The sequence below is a fragment of the Trichosurus vulpecula genome, chromosome 6 (assembly GCF_011100635.1).
Source record: "Trichosurus vulpecula isolate mTriVul1 chromosome 6, mTriVul1.pri, whole genome shotgun sequence".
NCBI lineage: Eukaryota > Metazoa > Chordata > Mammalia > Diprotodontia > Phalangeridae > Trichosurus > Trichosurus vulpecula.
Genome location: NC_050578.1, coordinates 214,320,048 through 214,341,444, shown reverse-complemented (window position 1 = coordinate 214,341,444; position 21,397 = coordinate 214,320,048). Strand labels below are relative to the sequence as shown.

At 39.9% G+C, this 21,397-nt stretch overlaps 1 protein-coding gene across 4 annotated transcripts in view; it reads right to left on the bottom strand.

The window, feature by feature from the left end:
- Positions 1-21,397, bottom strand: part of CTBP1 (C-terminal binding protein 1) — a 452,412-nt gene that overhangs the window by 28,384 nt on the left and 402,631 nt on the right. For 3 of the 4 annotated variants that reach the window (XM_036762346.1, XM_036762348.1, XM_036762347.1), the window contains 2 exons: positions 5,285-5,429; positions 2,656-2,862 (listed from right to left, as the gene is read on the bottom strand). In XM_036762346.1, coding sequence (XP_036618241.1) covers positions 2,656-2,862; positions 5,285-5,429 — 352 coding nt within the window. Of the gene's footprint in view, positions 1-2,655; positions 2,863-5,284; positions 5,430-14,635; positions 14,702-21,397 lie in introns of those variants that run through there. The other variant, XM_036762350.1, reaches the window with a different exon arrangement.

Sequence of the window (21,397 nt, the reverse complement as noted above, 5' to 3'; positions counted from 1 at the left end):
GCTAGTCATTGTCTCTACTGAATTTCCTCAGCAATGTGCCCTTGACCATAAGCTATTTTACATATTTATTAATGCCTTGAAAATAGTAATTGATGCATGTCAAATTTGCATATTAGAGAAAGATAGTAAGAATAGCTGTATTTAGTCTTGAGAGCAGTGTCATGAAAACCTAGGGAGGAGAGAATATCCAGAAGAAGAGGATGATCAAGTGTCACAGACTACAGAGAGGTTGAAAAAGATGAGGAATGAAAAAAAGATGTTAGATTTGGCAATTAAGAGATTGCTGGTAACTTTGGAGAGAGCAGTTTCATTGCAGTGAGGTTGGAAGCCAGACTGCATAGGATCTGCAGTCAAATAACTGAATGGAAAGAAAGCAGAGATAACCATTATACATGGCTTTCTCAAGGAGTTTGGCCACAAAAGGGAGGAAGAATCTAGGACAATAGATAATGGGAATAGTTGGGTCAAGTGAGGGTTTGACTTTTTTTTTAACATGTGGGAAGACATGGGTGTGTCTGTAGGAGGTTTAACATTATTGAGAAGTTACAAGAGGTAAAATAGACAAATGTGCTTACATAAAATTAAAAAGTTTTTTTGCCCAAATAAAATTAATGCAGCTAAAATTAGAAGAGAAGGAGGAAGTTGGGAAAAATCTTTGTAGCAAGTTTTCTAATAAAGGTCTCATTTCTAAGACATATAAGGAACTGAGTCTAATTCATAAGAATAAAAGACATTGCTCAATCAATAGATGATCAAAGGATATGAAGGCAGTTTTCAGGGAAGCTATTAATGGCCATATGGAAAAATGCTCTAATTTGCTAACAACTGGAGAAATGCAAATTAAAATAACGCTGACATACCACTTCACAACCACCAGATTGGCAAAGTGGATAAAAAAGGAAAATGGCAAATGCTAGAAGGACTGTGGGAAAACAGGTACTACTGGTGCACTGCTGGTGAAGCTGTGAACTGCTCTGGCCATTCTGGAAAAATCTGGAATTATTCCCCAAAAGCTATTAAACTTTGACCCAGTGATACAGCTACTAGGTATATATGTCAAAGAGATGTTAAAAGGAGGATAAGAACTCATATGTATAAATAAAAATATTTATAGTAGCTCTGATTTTAGTAACAAAGTATGGAATCTTGAGGGGGGGGGTGCTCATCAATTGGAGAATAGTTGAACAAATTATGTTTTATGAATGTGATAGAATGCTATTATACTATAAGAAAGGATGAAGAAGAGGGTTTTAGAGAAACCTAAGAAAACTTGTATGAACTGATGAAAAGTGATCAGAACCAGGAGAACAACTGATAACAACAATAGGGTAAACACAAACAATTTTGAGAGACTTAGAAAATTCACTTCTTCCCTCAGACTGAAGCACTTAAAAGACCTAGTGAAAGGGTAGGGATGATAAATGAGGCATTCTGATGGAAAAGACAGGAGGGGATGGGATCAAAGGCACATGAAGGGAAATTTTACTTGGCAGGGAGAAAAGGAATGAAAGTGGATATAACAGAAGACATTTGAGTGATATGAGATGAGAAGAGGAAAAGAGGGAGCTCTTGGTGAGTAGCTTCGATTTTTTCAGTGAAGTCTGAGGCTAGGTCCCTCAGATGAGAGGAGAAGGGAGGGCTGCTATGAGAGGCTTGAGGAAACATGGAATGGTTTGGAATAGCTGATGCCAGTGGGATAATGGATTAATTAGGGAGGTATAAAAGGATTGCTGTGCTGCAGTGAAAATCCAGTTGATACATAACACACTGTAGCGGTCCCAATCAGCTTGCTTACGTGATTTTCTCCAACTCTGTTTAGCAGCCCATGAACAGGAATTAAAGGCAGTGGATGGTGGGAATAACCCATGGTTAGGTCTTATCAAGACATGATCAGTGACAGAATAAAGGGGAATAGAAGTTGTAGAGCTGAACTAGTTCACCAAGGGGCCCGAATACGGAAGGAAGACAAATGTAGCCAGTGAAGGGTTGCTGGTCTAGGAAAGAACTGAGGTATGTGGAGGGACTGAAGATCATGGTGAGGATGGAGTACAGGGTTAGGGGTGAAAAGGCAGAGAGGGCATGCTGGAATGATAAAACAATGATAATCATATAATTCTGAATTTGAGTATGGAAGGGGAACGCTCATGGGTGATGACAAGACAGAGAATATGACAATCTCTGTGTGTGGCTGAAATGGATGAGTAGATCATGGGAAGGGACTAGACAGGAAATGGGAAATTAGGGTGTTTGAGGGAGTTTTTATATATGTTGAAGTCCCTTAATATGAGAGCAAGAGTTGGGGAAGAGAGAAAGACTGAGCCTAAAGTCACTGAAGAAGGGGAGCGTTCTGAGGGTTGGCAGAAAATAGCTTTCAGAATCTTGACTGGGTGATAAAATTTAGATTGAATGAACCTCAAAGAAGAAAGAGAGGTTACTGAGCAACAGAGTCACAGAAGGAGAGTCCGTAAGTGGCAGTGGAGAGTCATTCTCTAGGTCTCTGTTTTCTTATTTAAAAAAAAGGGGGCAGGGGGAAGATTAATCCAAACAATCTCTTAGGTCCCTTCAAGCTCAAAATTCTCTAATACTGAAAGATCTCAATTTTGAAGAAATGATAAAAGTCAAAGTAAAATAACTGGCAGTGCCAAATTAACACACCTAATCCAATAATGCCCAAGGTCTCCCCTCGAATCCTGGCAGCTCCAGAAGCAACTTCCCGGATCTGTTCCACACTTTGGACTCTTGTGCCTTCTCGCAACGCCTGATGGAGCCAGGTAGTTCGTCTATATAGGTTCAGGATGTGGCACATAGTAGAATCCGCAGTCTCTTCTACTGATGCAGCTGGCACATTGCATACCGCAATTCCTAACAAAAGGAAAAAGCATGGGAAACACACACACACACACGAAATTAGGATTTTTTTTTTATTCCTTCTAACTTTTCATTTGGAATTAGGGTTCACAAATAAGTGATTCATCATCAATTCTGAAACTGATTTTGTTCTATAGAGCTACATATTTTTGTTTGGGCATCACCATGGTCTAAGAGAAAAGGGCCAAACTTTGCATGCAGAAATACAGCCGTTACTCATCTTTTATACACTTGTAAGGGCAGTAGTATTCTTATGACTTGGTATACTTCCTATGAAACAACATTGCATTTTATGTGACTTTCAACCAAGTGGAATTTGACTGACTTCTCTGAATCTCAACACGTATTCAGTGCCATAGATGGGAAAACAGAACTCACTAATTCCGGTTGTCTGATCCATCCTTAGGCCTTCCCTCTCTAGAAATTTCATCCATAGATGTTACAGGCATACCCAGATTATACTGGATATGGAGAAAAAAATTCAGTAAAGCACAGCTCCATCTTCATCAGTCAATTTTTCCTCTTCTTCCATTTCCTCAAGTTCAAAGATTTGACTCCTAAATGCCTCAGGAACATCAGCATTCTCTCAAATTAGCAGTGAAACAAATCCAACACCAGGTTTGTGTTATTGGGACTATATTTCTAACTCTGAGCTGCTTATAGGATCTTTTGCAGTGATAAAATTTCAAATAACTGGATATTTCAATGACTAAACATGTCTCCTCAATTTCATCATCAAAATCATCCTAAAAAACATTTAAAAATAAAGTCTGTATGCTCTTCTTCAAGCAGTCCCTCTTCTGCTCTGCTTCCATATATGCTTCTCTTCTCTAGCTATCATTTTTGGCCCCAGGCCAAATACATGGACAGGTTGCTTGCTGGTTGGATCTGTCACATGGAGTAGATACAATTATGTTTATAAGGCAAAACAATTATGTTTGACTTCAAACAATTAAGAAAAGTCTCAATGCAGAAACGCACACACCAAGAAACAACAAAAAGCTGGAGTGGCCTTACCTTCTTTTCTCCACTGATTAATGACCGATTTTTTTCAAGGGCCCTCCTTTTCAAAGGACCTCAAAATAGTCTCCAAATATTCAGGGAGAAAAACCTCACCCTAGCTGAGGCTAACATATCATTACAATAAATTTCTAACTGTGGCTTCAGCAACTGATGTTAATTAAGTTCAATAAAAAAAGAAGGAAGACTATCACCTGAATAATGAGCCTAAAATCTATTTTCAAAATGTGAATTCTCTTATTCTACCAGATAGGATCTTCCCTTGCTTGCCAAGAAAAAACAAAATTAATACTGATGGTGTAGACCTAGGTTTTCCCTTTTTTGCTGGGCATTTCTTGTTTCTTGAGTCACGATTTTGCACCACTAAAGGAAAAAGAATTTTCATGGACATCTGATCTTGGTTCCCTTCTAAAATCAATTCAGATATGACACTCAGGTTAAAAAGGTATTTATTTTTTAGACTTGCCAAATGTGAGAGAACTTTTAAAAATCATTTGAGAAAGGCTCCCCAAACTACATTTTTAATTGGGGGGCAGGTCAGGCTACAGAGACATCAGAGGACACTTGAAACACAGATAATATACACAGTGATCATAATACTTCAAACTGGCAAAGACTTGGGAGAAATGAACAAAGCCTCATGGCTTTTCAGTCACAGGGGATCTCTGACAATTTCAGATTATATTTAAAGAGTTCCAGTCCAAAGGCTGCTCATTTTACATCTAAGGGAGAAATGCCTTTCCGGATGATCAGAAACAAGGCCTTAGTCAACCAGAAGGCTATGCTTTCTTAAGCCTTCTCTGAAGGAAGACCCAATAACTCTCCATGTGGATAATAACAAGAAAACCCAAAAGACTGCCTCCCAATAAGGATTTAATCTTCCCAAACAGAGAAAATGAAGGAGCTCCGGCTAGGACAACTCCTCTCCCCTAAGGAGTAAACACACACACTATGACCAACACAAGCAGATCATTTCAGAACAGAAGAAATCAGTGAAGATCGTGCTTTGTAGCTCTGCTTTCCGAATCATTCCAAAGTCATGAATAACTATTTAACATTTTCCTTAAACTGCAGTAAACTAGAGAGTGTGGGCCTGACATTCACGGTTTGGTTTTCCAGTCTGAGTTTACGCTCCATGTGGCCATAATTGGTCTTCACTAACGCTGATGAATTCATTTTATTGTCTGGAGGGAGGACTGTATTGAAGTTCACCCTGGAGGCCAAAGGACTATATGATGGAACAGACATGTTCTGTTTTAGAAATGCACAATTTTGGTGATGCTGATGGCACTGGGCATACACTAGGCTGGCACTGTGGTCTGCTTAAGTAGGAAAAAACTCCCATGCACATATTCTAAAACAATGTTCAAATAACAGCATACTGTAATACTCCTACCTAAATCCCCAGCAGACTTGATGTCGATGTTATCAAAACCACTGCCAATTCGGACAATTATTCGAAGAGCTTTGAATTTCTCCAGATCTTCTCGTGTTAAAGTGATAGTGTGATACATCAAGGCACCCACTGCTTCATTTAGTACCTGGAATCAAGGGCATAAAAAAAATCCTATAAATGCTGATTTCTGAAGACCATCAAAAACATTACAAAATCATCACTAAGATGAGAAAAAAATCTGCTGGCTTAAAATATTTGCATGAGTCCTACCCACATGTATAAATAGTTGTTTCTGCTACTTTATTCTAATTTTATTTTTTCTACCTCTTCTTCTAAGAGCACAGTCATGTGGCTAACATGCTCATGGTTCATTGAGGACAGGTTGCCATGAAAACCAAATGAAAAGATCCCAACTCTGTCATAGGTCCATGGCTTGATTTCTACTAGGCTCCCTCCCCTTGGCCATCCAATCCCACCCACTTTCTTCACATTAGACCTAGCTATGCTTTTGATGATTGCCTTACTTGACAAAATTTGGCTTTAAATCTTGTTTCACTGAAATCCTAAAACATATAATTTTCGAAGTCACTCAGTTACTGCGGAATCATTTTTTATGTTAGTTTTAAAATTAAATCATAGGATTTTGAGCGGGAAGCCAATGCCTTCATTTTATAGATGAGAAGCTGAAGCCCACAGAGTGGAAGAGTTACCCAAGGCCACATAGGCATGAAATAACAAGGCTGGGGTTGGAATGCATATCCTCTAATTCCAAGTCCTATTCCATTAGAAGCTGTGATATGTTTAGCTCAGTAACTCAGAAAAAAGGTTGGAGGCAGGGAGACAAAGGACAGCAAGTTTTCATTTACTATCTTTTTTTGCCTTATTTGCACAGGATCCTAATCAAGACTCCATCAGCATCTTCTTGAATTAGTCAATTATCACATATATAGCTTCTGAATATGTGCCCTAGTTGAACATACGCTGGGTCAAGGTTCCTCATTGTCTACCATAGACAGAATTTTTGGTCAATCTAAAAAACATTTTCAAACTAAATTCCAGTTCCTCCACAATAAAACCACTCCCCATCTGTGAGAATCTTTCCAGACTACAGAATTTGCATTTCTGCAGAAGTTACAAAGAACCACTAGTTGATTTTCTGTTCCTCTAGGACAAAGCTAGGATGTGGGTCTAGGGGTTCGGAGAGCCTGCCCCAGGGGCTGGCATTGGCTGAAGATTGGACTGTTTCTTAAAGCTAGGGAAGGCCTGGAAACTGCTTTCGTCCCTAATTCCTTGTTCCTTTCTTCTATTAGCTATGCCCGGTTCACTGGCTTTCAAACACTTCAAGTCCAAGATGTGTGGCAGGATCACATAAGGACAGAGCGATGCTGGGTTCATGTGCTCTAGGTTCAGGGTGCTGGCTCTGACAAGGAACTACCCATGCTTCTTCCACCCTGAAGTAGCAGAGGCCAAGACCCTTCTGGGCTCATCTGAATCAATCCAGAGGATTTGTAGGGAGGGTCTGGTTTCTGGCAGGGAGGTCCTCTGGCCCAGGGTGCGGTGTGACAGCCAAAACTAGCTTTTCCTCCTTGGGCCACAGAAAAGAATGTAAGTCAAGCTAGGTTTAGTTACAGTAAACATAAGCCAAACAGACCAGTGATATTCCCGATGATTGTAAGGGCAGCTCTTTAGGTGGGACGGAAAATTCCTGAAAGCAAGGCCACATCTTCTTTATAATACACTCTGAATTTTGTTTTTTTAAAAGACAAAAGTGGTACTACTGGCCTAGCTTTGAGAAATGTCTCAAATTGTGGAAATAGCTCAAATTTATTCATACGCACAGTTTCACAATCTGCACAATGGCTCAGCCAGGGGTGGGACACATGGCTAGTCCTTTGAACTAAGAATTAAGCAGCTTAGGGGCCCTAAATGTCTAGTATATCTGTGAGTTCACTTTTATTTGGCTCTCATCCTGATTGGCGAGTTCCTCCTGGAACCTCCATTTTGAGGAAGTACCCAGGCCAGGCAAGCACCTTCATTCTTTTTGAGGCTCCTCTGGATTATCTAAACTCCTCTATCGTTCCCCTGCACAGGTACCCTGTCCTCCCTTCTCTTTATGAGTGGTCTTCCCCAACTGTCAAGTCAAAAAGCATCTGTTAAACATATACTGTGTGTCAGGCACTCCGTCTGACATTAAAAAGTAAGCTCCTTGAGGGCAAGGACTATTTCTCTTTTTTATTATATTTGTTTTGTATTTGAGGCAGTTAGGTGGTGAAGAATTTGAAGTCAGGGAGACCTGAGCTTGAATCCTGCCTCAGACATTTACTAGTCAGTTATGTGACACTGGGAAAATGATTTAACCTCTCAGGTGTCTGAATTTCCTCATCTATAAAGTGAGAATAATAATAGTACCTGCCTCAAATGAGTTAACATACGTAAAGCCCTTTGCAAACTTTAAAGCACTATGTAAGTGCTTGTGGGCAGCAGTGGATAGAGTGTCCAGCCTGAAGTGAGGAAGACCCACCACCCTGAGTTCAAATCCCACCTCAGACACTTACTAGCTGTGTGACTCTGGGCAAACCACTTTGCCCTGTTTGCCTCAGTTTCCTCATCTGCAAAATGAGGTGGAGAAGGAAATAGCAAATCACCCCAGTATCTTTGCCAAGAAAACTTCAGTGGGGTCACAAAGAGTCAGACATGACTGAAGAATAACTGAATGACGACAACAACAATGAATGCTGGCTATGATAATGACGCATAGCAAGTGCTTCCTAAACGCTTGTTAAGCTGAGTTCAATGAAAGTGGCATTCTCTTTTTATATTTCCTGGTTTTGTTGGTTTGCTATATAATGCTTACTGCATGGGCTGTGTTAGAGAGGTCAAAGTCAGGCCTCCTCTTCTTTGGATCTGGGAGAATCTTTCAGGGAGGGATAAGATGTAAAGCAGCTGTCAAACATGCAGTCCATGACATGACACACTCCTGAGTACCGTCTGAACCTGATTAAAATGTCACTGGGAAATATTAAACAAAATAAATATAAATACAACAAAACAGATTTTACATCTTAAAACTAGGTCAATATGGGGGCTGCATAGATCCTTACATATATGGATTAGTGGCCCCTGTTTCTATTTGAAAAGAGAGACAGATCTTAAGAGAAAGAAGGAAGGGAAAGTGTTACACTTGGCCAACGTGGAGTCAGGGGAATTTCCAAATGTTAGGTTTAGAAAACAAATGAATGGATTATCACCAAGTTGGAAAATGAGAGGACCTAGACTAAAGATGTGTTCTTGGGGAGAATGGATAAGTCACAGAATCAGTGGAGAATTCTACTTTATTCAACTCTAAGGAGTGAGAAGAAAATAACAAGGAAAAGTTGGATGGTCCACTTTTAAAGGGAGGCAAATCTAAGACCAACTGACACACCCTGGAGCAAAGAGAAGGAAGGAAGAATGCCTAGTATCTAATCTAAAAAAAAGGAAAGTCTTTCAAAGAAGCTCTAGTAGAGGATGCCAAAGATTACTAACCAATGAAAGAGATGATGACCTTGAGGGCAGAGAAGGTCAGTTTAGAGAGGAATTTACCAGAAGGGAGGAGAGAATCACCAGTGACGCAGGTGGCAGGGCCATCAGGAGTTGCTAGTGCTATAATATTATGTCAAAGAGCTCCACTTTCCTAGCTTAGAGTGGACTAGAAAAGCTCTGCTCAACTGGTAACTTTAGGGATGAGAGCACTTAACTTACACTATGCTAATTAGATCAAAATACAGTTGAATGAGTCTCTAAAGGTTAAAGGGCAGGTTGTCTCAGGGATACCACTGGTAGAGGATTAGCTAAGGAAAACATCTTAATTTCTAAAGGGCTCCTGCTTATTCTCCACCTAAACTCACAATTCACTATTTCTTCCATGGAATACTCCCAGTTCCCAGGTTGAGACAATCATCTGTTAGCATCTTCTATCAGTCATACTATGGGAAAACACTACTGCAGAGTTCCTATGCCCCTGACAATTGTGCCAAAATCTGACAATATTATCTTATCAGAGAATAATGGTATGCAGTTGGTTGGTTGGTTTTTTGCTTCCTCAAGCATTTCTTGCTTGAAGGTACTATTCCATTTTTGTTGTGAAATCAATTAACATATTTATCCCTGTCCCCAGTAATGATTTCACAAAAAGATGATGAAATGCAACTGAGTTTTCAGTGCTTGAAAAAACCTCACGTTTTCTATTAAGCAGCCAAGAGGCTCACACACATACACACAAAATGAAGTAGAACCATTTGCAAATAAATTCCCAAGAGGCACCAGGAGCCCTGGCTAGCCCTAACCATTCAGGGAAAATGATTATAATTCCTGGGAGATATTTAAAACTTCATAGCTAATAGATGAGGGCAGTAAACCACCTTTGACTGACCTGCTTATATCAATCACAAGATTACTACAGCATTCTGGCCCCAAAGTCAGAGTGCTGAAGAGCATTCCAATGTACCAGTCTTTAAAAGTGTAAGAAAGCTTCAAGAAAGACAAAATGTTCCATTTATCTTACACAGTGCTGTCAGATTAATCTTCCTAATGCACAGCTGTGATCACATCATTCTCCTGCTTTAAAAACAAACCAAAAGCCCCACAGCGATCGCCTTGAGCTCTTCAGTCTGAAGCTCAAAGCTGGTTCCACCCTGAATTTCTAGCCTGACCTCCTATTACTCCTCTTCAATCCACTGCTCCCTCAAGTCAATAACCAACATACTGCCACTGTTACTGGAAAGAATATGTCACCCATATTAAGGACTGACATATTGAGGACCAACAGAATAATTGACCATCCTGCTGCCTTGGCCACTATCCTCACATAGGTGTGTTAGAGTTAGGTATATTAGAAAGTAAGCTCTTTGAGGGCAGGGACAATCTCATTATTATATTGTATCTTTGGTGCTCGGCACAGTATCTGGCACATATTAAGCACAAATAGATGCTTTTTTCTTTCATTTGTTCATTCATTCAATCATTCATTCATTCATTCTTTCATTTAACCTAATTTTAGCCAATCCATGCTGCTTATTGTTTGTCCTTTGTTCTCCAAAAGGACCATGACAACAGGAAGATGATGCCATGACTTGCAAGTGAATTGGATTTAAGTGAGGGAGGGCTGTGCAAAGTCACCAGCCTCACTTTCTTCTCCAGAGCCTGGTTACTATTCACTAAATATTTCCCTTACCCATCCACAACACCCTCAGTTAAAATCTGATTCATTCTTGAGTACATATAAATATGTACAAAACATATATAAAACTGTGGTCATGGGGGTGGTGGCACTAACAGCTGGGGGAGGGGGCACTCAGGAAAAGCCTTGTGTAGGAGGTGATGCTTGAGCTAAGTTTTGAAGGACACTAAGGATGCCAAGAAGCAAAGGTGAGAAGAGAATGAACGTCAGGCATGGGACACATTCTATGCAAAGGCACAGGGAGAGGAAATGGAATATCAAGTGTGAAGGACAGCAAGAAAACCGGTTGAGTTGGGTTGTAGAGCATATGACAGAGAGTAAACACAGACCAAGCATGGAAAGGGAGGTTGGCACTAGATTATGAAGGGCATTAAATGAATAGCAAACAGGAGAGTATATATTTGATCCTAAGAGGTAATAGAGAACCTCTGGAGTTTTAGTAGGGGAGTGAGACTCAGAGTTGGGCTTTGTGCCTGTATGGTACTAGAGAGGGGAGCCTTGAGGCAGGCAGATCAGTTAGGAGGTTACTGTCATTATCCAGGCAGGATTGATGAGAGCCTGCACCAGGGGGGTATTGATGCCAGAAGAAAGAAGAGGATGGATGTGGGAGATGGTAGGGAAGTATAATCAACAAGACTGGTCAGCTAACTAGACATGGGGGTGAAGAAATGTGAGGGTCTGAGGAAGACTCCAAGGCTGTGAACAGAGGTGAATGAATGTATGGTGTAGTAAGTATTTGCTGTACTGCTTATTAAAATATTTTAACATTAGAGTACCCAGGCAAGAGTTTATTAAGTAGGAGGGATGAAGGCAGGTGCCAAGTGGAAAGAAGAAAGAAAAGACAAATAGGAGGGAAAAGTAAGTACAAATGGAAGAGAAAAGGATATGTAAGGGGAAAAGAGAGGTTAGGAGAAGGAAGCACAGCTGAACATGGATGAATAAGGTTTCAGAGTTAGAATGGACTTTAGAGACCATGAAATGGAGAAGTTCTTCAACTCTGTGTCTTGGACTCCTCTGGCACGGTGGGGGAAGACTATAGACCTCTTCTCTGAATAATGTTGTTAAATGTAAAAAATAAAAGTGAAACTAATTCAATGGAAATAGTCATTACAATTTTTTTAAGTCCACAGACCACAGGTTAAGAATTCCTAATCTAGTCCAGCCCTTTCATTTTACAAATGAGGAAACTGAAGCCCAGCAAGAAAATAAATTGCCCAAGAGAACCCAGGCAGTAACACAGGATAGGCTTGGGAGCCAGCATTCCGACTCCACATCCAGGACTCCTTCTCCTCCATTAAGCATCTCCCCTCATACCCTCTTTTAAACTTAATTTGGCAGAGAAATAAAGCCAGGCTAAAGATGACAGAGTGACGGCTTCAGATTGAACAACGATGATAAGATGCCATTACATTTAAAAATAAAAAGGAAAGACTGGCTGTGCAGGAAAAAAACAGAACTATGAAGCTGGGCTGGAGATTCTTTCTTTATCAATTGTTGTTTCAGTCATGTCTGACTTGTGACACTATTTGGGGTTTTCTTGGCAGATATTGGAGTGGTTTGCCATTTCCTTCTCCAGCTCATTTTACAGACGAGGAAATTGAGGCAAACAGGGGTAAGTGACTTGCCCAAGGTCACACAGCTAGCAAATATCTGAGGCCAAATTTGAACTCAGGTCTTCCTAACTCCAGGCCCTAGCTGCACCTTCACCCCCAGCCCACCCCTGGCCGCCACCTACCTGCCCCCTTGTATCAATTACATAGGCACATACTCGGTACTGGGAAAATATTAGTGGTTTGGCTCAGATGAAAATTTTACTGTTTACAAATAAGCCTCCTGCCTCCAATCTGATGCAATTTTGAAAACTGCCATGAGATGGCACTAGGCTGTATTTCAATTGGATAAAGCAATAATGAAGCTGCTAACAATCAGAGCAGGTCAGGTTTGTATTTGAGGCATTGAAAGACCTAAGAACAGAATTTACTCCGCCTCCACAAGGTTTAAATTTTACTTGTCAGGCAAACATTTTTTCCTAAAGCGCTCCCAAATTTTCAGAAAAAATAGGTGAAGCCCTGATCCCTGGAGACTTGACATTTTGCCAAGACCTTTTTTCCCAAAAGAGTATTTCGGGTTAGAAGGTTTACCGTATTGTGCGCTTTGAAAGATATCAAGGCAATGAGGATTATTTTCTTAATAGGTACAGAAAATCAATTTTTATAAAGAGAAGAATTTTTTGACCAATGGGGTTCAGTGCTACAACGGTAATTCCTAGATCCCATTAATGAATGGAAGTGTCTATTATGTTAAGTATCAAATGTTCAAACAAAGCAGAGATTTAACTTATTTAAACTGAGGAAACACTTCAGACTTTGTTATTCAGTATGGAGAATGCTAATTAAATACCTGCTTGATAAAGTCTGCCGTATACGTCTTATCAATTTTCAAAGAATTAGAATAAAATACCCTTAATACTTAAACTATCCTGAACATAATTTATTCTTTCTTTAATATGACTCATAGAAATATTATGGGGCTCTTCCATTATGAATATCCATTATCCTTGCCTGTACCTGGTTAATGAAATCCAATTAACAATCTACTGTATAGGCAATAAAAGACACAATTGCAACCTAAACAAAATACCAACAGTCAGTAACACTGAAGGAAATGAGTAGTTAATACAGGCTACCATTAAACTATTATCCTGTTGATAATACAGAGTATTCCATCCTCTCTAATTCTTCTTCCTCCATTTACTGTTTGGTCATGTCTCTGCTCTTTAGCACTCCCATCAACTTAATTCCATATGGATTAAATGTCTACAATGTATGTGCATGGACTGAGCGCTGGGGAACATAAAGTTAGATCCAAGAAACAAAGAAAAAGCAAACCTTTATTAAATAAAAGTTGTTCCTTTGAGGCAGCACTGTTTTAAGGCAAAGGCAACAAATGTTATTTAAAAAGAAATTTTTAGGTTCTCTGTGGATTTTAGCACTTCATGGTCCCTTGAGCATCAAACACTGAAACCACAGTACACTGGCCTAAGCTAGCATGCTCGTTCACAGGCCTGCTCCTGAAAAGGGACCTTACGAGGAATAACAAACTTACCAGAGCCTAAGATAGACAGATGTAATTGTATTCCACAAATAAAAATTGGTATCAACCTACGTAAGATATAAATAACATGCTGAATTTTTATGTTCTTTCAAAACATGATCAGTCAAGTATTTGCTCTATTCTGGAACAGGAGGTAATTAAAAAATTTTTCCTTCTTGAACAACTATAGTACTTTGGCCCTAAAACATGAGGGGAATATTTTTTAGAACAGGGATAGCACTCCTGATTACTTTCTGGCCCACAGATAATCTTTCTCTCTTCTATCTCAAGCCCTTTGAGAAAAGGGGAATCAGGAAAGCCAGACCCAGTGCAGGTCTTTCTTGGTTCTCTCCCTACAGATCTGGGGTGGGCACTTATGCTTTGACCTCAGTGAGCCTATGACACCAGCTGCTGATCAGTCTTGGTTTACAGCTGATCTGGGCAGTGGCTGACAGCACTGATCGTCTTTGATTCTCCTGCGATTTCCACTGTAGAGCATGCTAACAGGATAGGAAGGGATGACAGATTCTTTAGCATTAAGAAACCAAAAGCGCCCTTCTATGCTGCCTGCCAGAACAAGCCATAGTGGTGGGTTCTAAGCGGTTTTCGATAGCATAATAATGCTGAATCCTCAGAGCTATGCTGGGCATTGTCAATCACTCTCCAAGCAGCTGCTGGAAATAAAACCATTTGGGGTTGAGCATTGGGACAGGGATTAACATTCCCTGCTAATATATTATCAAACTATGTTAGCAGAACACACTGAATGCTTCAATCTGTAGGGTCGGACTCCTGGGGGGCACATTTAACACAGGAGAAAAAACCCTAAGGACAATGGGCCCTCTCTAATTGAAGCCCCAGAAAGCAGTAGGTTGGAGGACCAACCTTATTATCAAAGGAGCTCTGAGGGAGTTAGCCTACATGGGTTATGTTAAGTGCCAGTTTTGTTGGGTTTTTTTGCCTTATTGTGAGGTTTTGTTTACATAAACTTATTATCTTGCAAAACCACACTACAGAGGGAGAAATGGCACTTAACTTACCCCGGTAGGCCAACTCCATGCTCCAGCAGTAGTGTCTCCCATTTCGCTCACTTCAGTGTATTACATTCTGGGGAGTCAATCAGAGCTGAAAATGGGCAATTTAAGGGAACCTGGAAAGAAAAAAAAAACAAAAGAAAATAGACATTTCATTAATGTACCAGGTATGTTTCATCTTCTCTGCTGCAGTTCTGGGAGGTTTATAGTTTCATAATTTTCTAGTGGTTAAAATCCAAACAAAGGGAGGGAAAATGGAAGACAGCGATCCACTATTCTCAGAAGCAATGTAATCAAGAACTTGCCACTGAGGTAGATCAACAACTGCAAGTGCCCCCATGTGAATGTGGTGCCCACTCAGTGAAGAAGCTCCCAAGGAGCCCTGCCCAGCAAATAAAAGCCTGGCAAGAGAAAGCTTCAAGGCTCTCAGAACCTGGGCTCCACCTCTGAGGCCTTGAAAGGAGAACCAGGAAGTTCTTAAATTTGGGCAGCTACAGTGTTGCTATGGGAACCAAACTTCCCTATTATTCCCAGGAGACCAGCATTATCACTGTGGCAATTATAGCAGAGGAAAAGTACCCAGAGACTCTCAGGCAGCTCTGGAGAGGGGATGTAGAGGCCCAGCCAGGGGTCCGCAGCTAGTGTGGCCTGGCAGTTATTTCCAGTGTTTCACAGACCTAGAGAAGAGTCAGCCCCAGGCTCTCCTCAAGGAAAGCTTGAGTGCCACAGGCCAGATGGAGGGACTGCTCCCCTGCTCTCAGCCTCTGTGACTGGCTCAGCCCAGGGGGCTCTCAGGACAGGTGCTGCATCTCCCCCTTCCCCAGACAAGGACACTGAGCTCCAGAGGAATGAAGCAACTTGCTCCAGGTCCCACAGGTAAAGCTGGATGGCAGCCTAGGGCTCCTGACTTCACGTCCAGGGCTGCCACCTGACATTCCCAGTGCTGCAAAGAATGTTCCAGTCAAGTTAAAAGAAAACCAAGAGATGGTATAAATCCCTACTCAATTTTAAATTCTAAATTGTATATAATTTGAACAGTAAGGATAAAAAACTTGGACTAAATAAATTTCAGTGTTCCTCTTTTTCAAGTTCAAATAAATTGTTTTTTACATCAGCTTCATTTCCAACTATATCCCACCTCTATCCAGCAAGACCTTTTTCAAGTTCTTCCAGTGTTTGTCAGACTATTCTTTGACAAAGGAGTCCCAAGGCATTTATATATGCAAATTCTATATATTAAAGAGATTTCCTATTTAAAACCAAGGACCTTCTGACTTTTAGTTCTTAAATATTAAATAATCAATGGCATGCATCACAAGTATCAAACTGAACCAATAATTATTACAGCACTTAACATCCTAAAATCAGAGGGTCTCACAGCTGGAAAGCACTTCAGAGGCCATCTAATCCAACCCAGAGCCAGAACAAGAATCCACTTTACAACAGATCTTACAAGGGATCATTCGATCTTTGTTTGAAGACCTCGAGTGAGGGAGAATCCACTGCCTCTCAAGGCAGTCCATTCTACTTCTGACAGCTAAAGCAGGCCATTTTTCCTCCCATTGAGCCTATACTCACCCCTGGAACTTCTACTGATTGTTCCTACTTCTTCCTTCTCTTCTGGATCAAGAAGAACAAATCCAAGTCTTTTTCCACACAATAGCTCTTCAAATACATGAAGGCAGCTCTCACCAGCTACCTCTTTGCATTTTCACTTTTATAGTGAACTGTCCTCAATTCCTTCAAGTGATCCTTGAATACTATGATTTCAAATCTCATTACGTGGTAGATACTCTAGCTTACCAATGCCCTTCCTAACATGAAACTGAATACAATACCACAGACGTGATCTTGACTAGGGCAGAGTAACTAGAACTGCCGTCTCCCTAGTCAACCTATGCTTCTTCTCATTGCAGCCTAGACAGGCTTAGCCTTTGGGCTGTCCTATTATCCCTCTTTGGATCCAGTCTTTCAAGCAATTCTGAATCCCCCTTGGTCCTTTCCCTACCTTGGTCACGAGAACACCAGGAGAGCCTGGCAAACACTTTGATATGGTCTAAGTGAGCTTCTTCTATTGGATTCCTATGATTATTTGTCAAGTAATCCTGCCCAGAAAGAAAATGAGGATCATCTGGTGTGATCATTCTCGATGAAGCCACAGTTGTTTTTTGTTATCACAGTTTCTTTTCTAAATATTGACTAACTATGCCCCCTTAAATAACACATTACAGACAATTCCCAGGAATCCAAGTAAAACTTACTTCACTTGTCTGGAAAGGGCTACCACAATTTTTCCATGTCTTGGTCACACAATTCTAACAAACGGTTCCCACTAAAAACTGAGAACAGTTTAAACTCATGCAATTTTTTAAAAAATCCCTTACACTGGAATCAGTGCGGTATCCAAACACAAAAGTCAGGAAGCCTGGGGTCTAGCCTCATTTCCACCAGTGAACATGTTTGTAGGACTGTTCCCTTTCCCTTCTGGATCCAAATTTAACGCTCCATAAGATCATGGACTTAGATGAGATGACTACTCGGGTTTGTTCTAGGATAGCTGCCTATGGAAGCATTCACAATATCTCACAAATAACAGCGATAACTCACCATTTTTACATCACTTTAGGGTTCATACAGAAGTTCTCCACAACAACTTGACAGCAAAGTAGTGCAAGTATCACTGTCCCCACTTTATAAATGAATTACTAGGCCCAGACACTTGCTTAGGGTCATGGAACCAACAGACACTGGAACCAGGCCTCAAACCAGGCCTCCTAAGACCCACTGTCTTTCTACTACTGTTTAAAAAGAATACAACAAACCATGTCTTTTTTTTCTTTTGGAAAAAGGAAACTGGTTCTTTCATTTAATTCACAATGAATAGTTAGCTGTCCCTTTGAACCTGTATTCTTGGTACATCCTACAGTGGCAACTAGACCTATGTTTTCATAGGTGAGCTGGTTCCAGTTAAGAAGTTCCTATCCCAATGTAGGTTGGTGCCTTAGAGATTTTCTTAGGGTCATACATCAAATAAAAGATAGTTTTTCTCTTTTGTTCTATAACCTTTGAAAGCACAAAACTGCTGAGACAGAGTTAACCCAGATTTGCAAAAAATTTCAATGTCCAATCACAAAGAAATAGATATCTTGGCTTGTCTTTGCTGAAATTTCAACTGAATAAAATACAGTACTATGTTGTCAAGAATGAAATACTTTAAAATCTTTCTTCATTATAATATTCTCACTGTCTGTTATCTGTGCTAACCTCAAGAACTTTATACTTTCCCCCTTCATTATCCTCTCTAGAATTTGACTATAGAATGAGGTCAGGTTACTATACATAGAAGACTGACAATATTCATGAAGTGGTTATTTTTCAAGGGCTCCAGAAAGAGAATAGAAGGGCTTGGAATTTAAAAGAACATCTAAGAAGTAAATGCCAAAACAAAAGATTTTTTAAAAATCCTTTCTTTGTGTTTTCTTATATCCCCACCTTGCCAGGAAAATTATCTTTTCAGAAACAGCTAGGAACTTCTAAAAAATATTCCTCAGGCTTTATTGTGGTAAGGGAAAAAAAATTCCTGATTTTTCTTTAAAGTTTTTCCAACTTTTTTTTTAAATTTTGAAACTAAGCAAAAACAAAAAACCCGAAGTGATTGATATGTGAAACTGCTGGATGGATTAGGAGAGAGGAAGAACTTTTGCACATAATAATGTAAAATAAAGCACTTTCCCCATAAAATCAACTCTGCTGCTTGGACAGTAAGACAGACCAATTACCACAAGGGGGCTCGATGGAGCTTAAGATATGATCTCTGACAGGAACGCCAAAATTTGGTCAGTAGACAAATGCAGTTGAAACTAACTTCTCAAATTCAGGGATGCCCCTAACATATGTACTGTGACTGTCTTTCAAGAATATACGCAATCCATTGCTGAACTTATTTTCAGCCTGCTCCAGCTCTAACATAACAAACATGGCATTTAATTCCTGGCCAAAGTAACGGTCCTAGTACATAATCTTCTTATAGCCTCACACCAAGCCCATGTATCACAACCAGGCTGTTGAGCAGTCCCTGATCCAAAGAGCACCCCAAATGACCCAGTACAGTCTATTGTTACTCCAGCTGGTAAACTACAGCTTTCAAGGTTAAAAGCAATGATTGTTAACCAGAGTCCAGACCTAAAGAAACTTGTTAGAAAAAGGGCTTATGGATTCTACCCAGGTCTTTAAATCACATTTAGACAAGAGGCCAGAAAAACAAACAAACAAGATATCTCATCTAAGAAATCCAATAACAAACAAACAAAAAGCTTGCTTAGAAAGATTTCAAAATTATTCAACAAACTTGACTGTTTTACATAGGTGCTGGTTTGGTGCAAATTTACAGAATAATTTTTAGTACTCTTTTCGTTATGCACCAGAAATGATCCACAAGGTATTATAAGGGCATTAACACTAGTCACTGGGGCTTTAAGTCATTCAGGTTCCATCTACCTCTGAAGCTAGGACATAATTCTGTGATGCTATGGTTTTATGCACCAGAAAGTAATTAGTCATAAGCAAACTTGTTAGAAGTGAAAAGAACCTTTTGTGCCCAGAGAAAGCATTTGTTAAATAGGATCAAAGTATGGAGAGAATTCTCCCACACAATCCATACCAGGATTCAAGGTTAGAAGGTGTGTTGGGTAGATGGCTTAGAGGAATGAAGAGAAAATCTGGAAAGAATGGATTTGAGAAGGTGGATACTGTAGGAAAATTATTCAGGATTGAAGGGCATGAGATTTCCCCATTTTCATTCAGAAAAGTAGGGAAGGGGCTAGGAATGGTGTTGTATGCTAGTAATCCCAGCTACCAAGGGGGCTGAGTTGGGCAAATCTCTGGTACAGTAGATAAGAGTGCTGGGCCTGGAGTTAAGGAAACCCAAGTTCAAATCCAGCCTCAAATACTTACTAGCCATGTATGACCATATGCACATCATTTAACCTCTGTCTTCCTCAGTTTCTTCACCTGTAAAATGGGGATAATAATGGCATCTCTCTCCCAGGGTTGTTGTGAGGACCAGATGAGCTAATACTTGTTAAAGTGCCTAGCCCAGTGCCTGGCACATAGTAGGAGCTATATACATGTTAATTCCCTTTCTCCCCCCCCACCCCCATCTCCTTAACAAAGTGCTGACCTGCAGTGGCCTTAGCTGACTGCATACCCAAAATTAGTCTCACATAAACATGATGAGCCTCTGGGAGCTGGGGATGCCATGAGGTGGCCTAAGGAGGGGCAAACTGACCCAAGTCCTGTGCCAATCAGTAGTAGGACTGGGCCTGAGTGAGACAGGATACCTAGTCTTTTAAAAAAAAAAGCGGGGCAGTAAAGTTGTATGCGACATATGAAGGAACTTAAATAATGAAAAGACATCATTCAGAGGCCCAAACAAGCTAAGTAATCTGCCCAAGTACACACAACTAAGTTAATAACAATACTGTTCAGAGTGCTATAACAAGCAGTCTCTCATTTCTTCAGAAGTTCTCTAGCTCTCCAAGTTTATCTAGACTTCCAAATTCCTAATTAAAATAGGAATGAAATTGTGTTGGACAAGGTAACTAAAAAACAACAAAAAAACCCCGAAACAAACAGTACTGGACATTTCAACCAAGGTCTAACTCTGACTCCTTACCCTGGCACAGAAGTGAATCTGGGTTTTTGAAGGTTAAGCTGGCAAAACCTAAGTCCTAGCAGCATGTACCAAAGCTAGAGCTAGTATAGATAGCAAAATGCAGCAGAAAAGGCACTAGACTTGAAATCAGGAAGTCCTGAGTTCAAATCCCACTTTACCGTACTAGCTATGCAATCATAAACTACATAACCTCTTCTGAGTCTCAGGATTCTCATCTGCAAAATGGGAATAATAAAACCTACCTTATAGGGAAGTGGTAAGGGTCAAAGGAGATAAGATATGTAAAGCCTTATGCAAAACTTTAAGTTGCTATGCAAATGTTGTTCTTATTATTACTGTCATAACCATCATCATCTCAGGACCAGTCTAAGTTCAGAGGGATCCATCATCAGGTTGGCTGAAGCTACTATTAAAGAATAACTACTAAGCCACAAAGGAGTTGCAACCTATTTCAGTAAACGGAATAAAACAAACATGAACTCACAGAGTCTTTAAGTATTGCTGAATAACCTTAGAGATGAATGTTCAATTACAAAAAAGTCTCAATTTCCTCTTTGTAAGAAACAAAGGTGGCAAAGTAAGAAATAAAGAAACAGATTACATGAACAAGAATCTAGTCTTGATTCTGAAGTTAATTTAGCTGAGAGACATCAAGGAAATCACTTCTCTAATCTGGACTTCAGCTGCTTCACTTATACAATAAAGGAGCTTGCTGAGATGATCTCTAACTATTGCTGCAAATTTTATGCTTGATTTTTTTTTAGACTCTATTAGCTTACCCTGAAACTACAATATAGGAATGGAAAAAGCATGTCATAGATAAATCAGGCAGAAAGAATAACTCAGGGATTATCTGCATAATCTTAATTAATAAACAGTGAGAAAAATCATTCTTTTTTTCTATACCACATAGCATGCTTTCAAAATGTTTCCAAGAAGAATGCAAAAAAATGTCTTTTAAGCTTGTAACAATTACTTAACAAGAACACACCAGTCCTATATGCTGGCAGGATACTTATAAATACTGATATTTTAAATTATGTGACAAAAAAGATTCACAAAAAAAGAAGACACTGGACTTTATTCTTCTATAG